The 6,000-nt window shown below is 44.8% G+C and overlaps 1 protein-coding gene across 1 annotated transcript in view; it reads left to right on the forward strand.

Annotated features, from left to right (window-relative positions):
- LOC146712726 (uncharacterized) overlaps window positions 1-4,518 on the forward strand; it is a 38,927-nt gene extending 34,409 nt beyond the window's left edge. Inside the window, exons 8-9 of the mRNA XM_085436981.1 lie at window positions 3,321-3,644; window positions 3,757-4,518. Of these exons, the coding sequence (XP_085293107.1) occupies window positions 3,321-3,644; window positions 3,757-3,848 (416 nt within the window). The 3' untranslated portion in view covers window positions 3,849-4,518. The remainder of the gene's footprint in view (window positions 1-3,320; window positions 3,645-3,756) is intronic.
- Window positions 4,519-6,000: the final 1,482 nt, after the last annotated feature.

Raw genomic sequence — 6,000 nt, forward strand, 5'->3', positions numbered from 1 at the left:
CCTGAGGAGCAGGAATATGTGGGGCTGGGCTCTAAACACTCAGGGTGAGGACTGAGTGAAGAGCTACAGGACAAAGTTTCAGCGCTGCGCTCACAGTTTTGAGACGTCCAATCAGCAACTGGTCCTGATAACATCTCCCCTCTCATTCCACATACATGAAGACTGCTAGAAGCAGCTATCAGCCACATCAGGCTCACATCATGCTTGCTATTAAACATGCTGCAGTCTGCAGTAAACTCCCTGCCACAAAGCTTTGAGTCTCCTCCAAATGCACCTGTAACAAGGTCACCTGCAGAAATAACTGTGTCCACGGGCAGAGTCACCAACACTCTGCACCAGAGCTAAACCTGCTTTGGAGCTAAAAAGCTGCTGTCAGGGTTTCCTGCAGAGCTTCAAATGTGGAGACTGAAAGCTGTGGACAGTTTCTGTGGCTGGATTATTTCATATGTGTTTGTTTCACTTTCAAAGGAAAGTGTTGGAATAAATCAGGTGTGTGACGCACACTTTACTGCAGATTGTTCTCAATGTAACACAAACAGCAATCAGAATGTGATTGATCCTGATGTGCTTGTTGCTTCTAGCAGTGTTGATGTATTTGCACAGAGAGGGGGAGATGTTATCAGAGTGTGTAAGTGATCAGATCTGATGCTGAATCATGTTCATGTACAGTCAGCTGATCCTCACAGTTCAGTTTGTAATCATGCAGCTCTCCTCTGATAAATCCTGAGCTCCACCTGAGTCTCAGTCCTCAGGACCTCACACAGTCCCAGCAGCTTCTATCAGCAGAGTTCTCCCTGATATCACAAACATATTGATCCTCCTTCAGCCTCCTCTCATTCATCTGTTTCCACAGAGAAACTCATCAGTGAAACCTGAGCTTACTGTGGATTATTCTGGTGGCTCCATCACTCTCTGCCTCACACGCCCTCATCTGCTGCTTTCCTCTGATTGGCTGCTCTGACAGAGTCATGATTGGCTGCATGTTTGTATAGAAAGCAGCACGTTGCTGGTAGATCAGCCATCAGCTCATGTTTGTGACTGCAGCATGGCACCAGTTTGCTCCTCGTGTTTCAGTCCCAGACTGACCTGCAGCTCTTTAGTAAATTCAGACAGCAGCTTTGTAACTGTTAGTAAATCTGACCATGAATATCATTATGACACCTCTGACCACTCATTCTGTCTTTATTGGCTTTCATACATGAAACACGCTTAAAGTCACCATTGAATCTAAACTGGATGAAAGCAGCTGTGAGTCACTGCAGCAGCTCTGTGCCAACAACCAACCAACACCTGGGTGGAGTCCCAGCTGAAGCTGAGAGATACTCAGAGACAGAAGCAGCTGTATGGAAGCGTTCTACAGGACGGCTGACACAAAGCTGATGTTACTGATGTCTCCTAGATAGATCTCATGGACCAAAGGCTCTCTGTGTCATCTCGGCTCCAGCTGAACTAAACTGAGAGTGAATTTGGGCTTTCAGGGAGGGGTGAAAGCAGATTCAGGTTTCATCATGTTTCTGTTCAAAACATCAAATCAAGCTGATGGGAAGTTGTAGAATCCTTCAGAATAAAAGCCTGACTATTCAGAGCTCCAACATTAAGAAGAGCAAAGTGAACCAAGGTGGGTGGAGGCAGCAGAGAAACTGTAGGGTGCAGCTGAATGCTTCATCAGTGGGATGATGCAGCAGATTTCCTCCACCTTGCACAAACTGTCCTGTTACTTATTATGACTGGAACATCCAAAATGTCTCCAGAGGCTCCGAGTCCAGCTGAACATGTATTAGTGTTTAGAGTGGAACTGAGGTGATAGGGACTAGGACCTGGGGGACGTCAGTCAGTGACGGAGCGGTCAGCAGGTGTGGGCAGGTGTGGACAGGTACTTGATGGACTGTTTCCTGCTGGACTCCATATGATATGTTAGCAGAGAGGATCTGGCTCCTGATTGGTTGAAGTGGAGCCATCTGCTGCAGAAAGATGCCTCCTGTCCCAGAAAACATTGAAGTTGTCTCTAAAGCCCAGGCTGTGGGAGTCACACACAGAGGAGAGCCAGGTGTGGACAGGTACTTGATGGAGTGTTTCCTGCTGGACTCCATATGATATGTTAGCAGAGAGGATCTGGCTCCTGATTGGTTGAAGTGGAGCCATCTGCTGCAGAAAGATGCCTCCTGTCCCAGAAAACATTGAAGTTGTCTCTAAAGCCCAGGCTGTGGGAGTCACACACAGAGGAGAGCCAGGTGTGGAGGCCGAGCAGCCGCCCAAACGCCCCACGGCCACAGGTGGGAGTGGGGCCGCAGATACAAACACTACGGTGGGCTTGTTTCACAGCCTCACAAAGACACACAAAGTCCAGTTTGAGGAAGTGGGAGCGCTGTTTGGAGTCCGGTTGGTGCCCATGTGGATAAGGATGGTGTCGGCCTCCGGACGGGATCGTATTCTGCCAGGAAACTTGTCTAAAACGTCCCAGAGCGTCGGGCCGGGAAAAGACAGAGCGCACGCCTCCTTTATTGTGAAATTCCTCACCATGGTAACTGAACACATCAGCTGGTCTGCAGCAGGTCATGTTCAGAGTTTGAGGCTCAAAGTGTCCCATTTTCACTGATTGTTTCCCGACGACATGCTTCACGTGTGATATGGATCCTCTGCTGAAGGAATCTGCTTTCTATCCACAACCTGTTGATCCGTCTCTGACTAACAGCAGCGCAGGAAGCCCTGCAGTTACAGAGAAACTGTCTGAGTCGCATTGTTGCTGCAGTTTACCTGCAACTGCTGTGAAGAAAAAGTCTCACTGTGTTTGTGTTTGGTCCTAATCTGCTGCCTGTCTGTTTGACATGCTGGATTTCCAGCTGATCGATGACAGATTAGAAACTGATCAGTCTATTGATCACACAATATTCCATCAATAGAACTGATTGGACTTTGATTTGTGTAACAAAGTGATTTCCACGTCTCCTTCATGATGTGACAGTGTCAGAGCTGAATGCACTTGTAGAGTATCATGTTTTTATGGCTCACATTTAAAGTGTTGCAGCTCTAATGTACAGCTGTCATATTAGAAATAGAAGCAGCTCTGATTTTAGTGCTCAAAGAAATCTATGAAGTGATGAATTCACACATGAACAGTTTTCTGCAGCGTTCCTCTCGGCCTTATTTGCAGCTCCACTCTTGTTTTTGCTCTAATAATTATTTCTCTCCATGAGCTGTTTCTCTGCCTGAAGGAGGCGCCACTCCATCGCTTCATTTAGTGCAGAACAAGAGTCACATGATGCTGCTCTGAACACCAATCACACTTTGTACAGCTCATGTTGTGTTTGTTGTCCTCTCAGTGTGTCAGGTGGAGGTGGAGGAGGGGGCGGAGTCTGTCCAGCTGCCCTTCAACACCACACAAAACCTGCCTGAAGATGCTGCAGTGAAGTGGTGGTACAGTTCATACAGGAAGGTCCACGTGTATAAGAACGGCTCTGACCAGCCTGAAGAACAGGACCAGGTTTACAGAGACCGAACGAAGATGAATGAAGACCTGCTGAAAACTGGAGACCTCAGTCTGACCCTGAAACAGCCCACAGATGGAGACAGTGGAGAATATGGATGTGTAGTCATCAGGAGCATATGGATCATCAGACAGAAAACTGTGCAGCTCAAAGTCAAAGGTTTGTTTGTGTGTGTGTGTGTGTGTGTGTGTGTGTGTGTGTGTGTGTGTGTGTGTGTGTGTGTGTGTGTGTGTCTTACTGTGTGTGTGACTGTCTTGTGTCTCCTCTGCAGGGAGAGTTCAGGTCCAGGATCAAACAGGGGACATCAGGAACAGAAGCAGCTCCATTGATCCGACTCCTCTGATGGCTGATCAATCAGTTTGATCTGTGTGTTCTTTGATTATTGATCAGTGATGTCAGAGTGGAGTCAGTGTGATGTTGTTGTTGTGTGTTTGAGACTTTTAGTGTCCATGAAGGTCTCTGCTGCCGTAGATCCTCTGAACTGTGACAGAGGTCTCACTCTGGAGGAAACTCTCAGCACTTTCCAGCAGCTCCTCCATCATGGAGGACGTTCCCTCACTGTAACAGGTGGAGGAGAGAGGAGAGGAAGCACAGGTGGATCCTCTGAGGAAGAGGAGCGTCCTACAAACCACATGATCACATGACCAGAGGGGCGTGGCCTTCAGTGGTAGTAATAAAGGAACAGTCCACATGTTCCACTTTGAAGGCTCATGTAGTTGCGAATTTCTGTTCCAAGCTTTGAAAAAATAATTCTTCCACTTCTTAATGTGAGCTGTTCAGATTTATGTCTGACTCGTACATACAAACAAAAGATGTCACGGTCAAAAAGTATTTGCTGCTACAGCGCACATTTCCATTGCCATCCTGGCTCACTCTAACCTGCTACCACACATGCGCTGTAATGTTTTCTTACCCGACACAAATTAAACGCGCAGCATTTATTCTCTAACAACATATTATACAAAATCAAACATGTAACATAATAACTGAAACAGTATCAAAAATATTTCTCTATAGATTGGCTCTAACAGCTCATCTCCAACAAAGCAGACCTGTGATCACTTTGACTCAGTATGATGGATCGTTTGGATTTGTCTTTGTTTCTCTGGCTTTTCTTGTGTGTCTGTGTGTCTTTGTATGTTGGATAGAGTCATGTGACCTGCCCAGGGACTACACATGGAAATGAGCAGTTTAGCTCATTATCCTGATGTCCATGAACATGAACACTGTCCCTGTCAAACAAATCCAGATACAAAGATCAGATCTACTGAGCATCATCAGCGTGTCAGCTGCTAACTGCATCTTCAAATGAATAAATGTGTCTGATCAGCGGTGATAAGAAGAGAGACGCTGAGCGAGGGACATGAAAAAGACCTTCATTTATTTGAATATCAGAGTTTTTAATGAATTACTGCATAAACACTTGAATTACTGTCTGAGCTGCCGCAGTTTCCTGCTGCGTCCACTGGGTGTCAGTAAAGCTGCAGGTTCCTCACCTGGTGTCCCTCAAAGTTAATTCAGGGTGCAGTTTTGGCTCCAACATTTTGAGGACTACACGGTCCATGCTCATTGTTCACTTTATTAGGAACCTATTCCTGCTGTAAAGCTGAAGATTATGTAAAAATATGACAAATGAAAATAAAAAACCTTCTGATCAACTAATGTAGAACAAATCAGTGTATAAGAGACACTCATATCATGCTGATATTCAACCAATACCAACACTGCTGTCAGTACTATTGATCCATGGATCGATACAGCCTGGACCTGAACAAGCTTTATAGAGGAGCTGGTGATCACAGTGAGTGAAGCTGCAGCTACAATGGCAGTGGACAAATAACAGTTATAAATTTTCACAACACATGAAAGGCAATAACTGTTTGAAAAATGTATTTTTTCCTCCTTCCTCTGATTATTGTTTCATGGATGTTATCAGCTTGCTGTTCTGATGAGTTCACAGCAAACATGAAGCAAAGGTCCTCCTTGTCAGTCGTGCCACTAATGGAATATTCTCTCCGAACAGCCAACAGGACAAGGAGAACTCCGACCGACAGCTGGAATCAAGTTCCACAAACATCTTTTCACTTCTTACAACTTTGGGGTCCTTAGGGACTAGAAAAGCGCTATACAAATACAGGCCGTTTACATCTCTGTCCTCTATTTCTGTTTCTGTGATTCAGCTTCTAATATAATATAATATAATATAATATAATATAATATAATATAATATAATATAATATAATTAGGAGTGGGAATTTAAGGCGGTAATTATGATTAAGTCATTTGAAAAATATAACACGTAAAACAAAACGCATTTAATGACACTTTGCATTCCAAGCAAAAGGGAACTTTTGACAATGCTAGATGTCCTGGTATACCGATTATGCTGATGCACACATAGGAGCTGCAATAATCTCAGATGAAGTATTGTGAGTCCGATGGGTTTGTTATTTTTTGCACTAAAATGTTCAATGATCACACTGTTTTAGCCTAATGTACAAAATAATGTTGGCTA

Source organism: Copadichromis virginalis, linkage group LG3 (assembly GCF_057382275.1).
Source record: "Copadichromis virginalis isolate Kocher_CV1m ecotype Utaka linkage group LG3, C_Virginalis_male_GT1.1, whole genome shotgun sequence".
In the NCBI taxonomy this organism is placed as follows: domain Eukaryota; kingdom Metazoa; phylum Chordata; class Actinopteri; order Cichliformes; family Cichlidae; genus Copadichromis; species Copadichromis virginalis.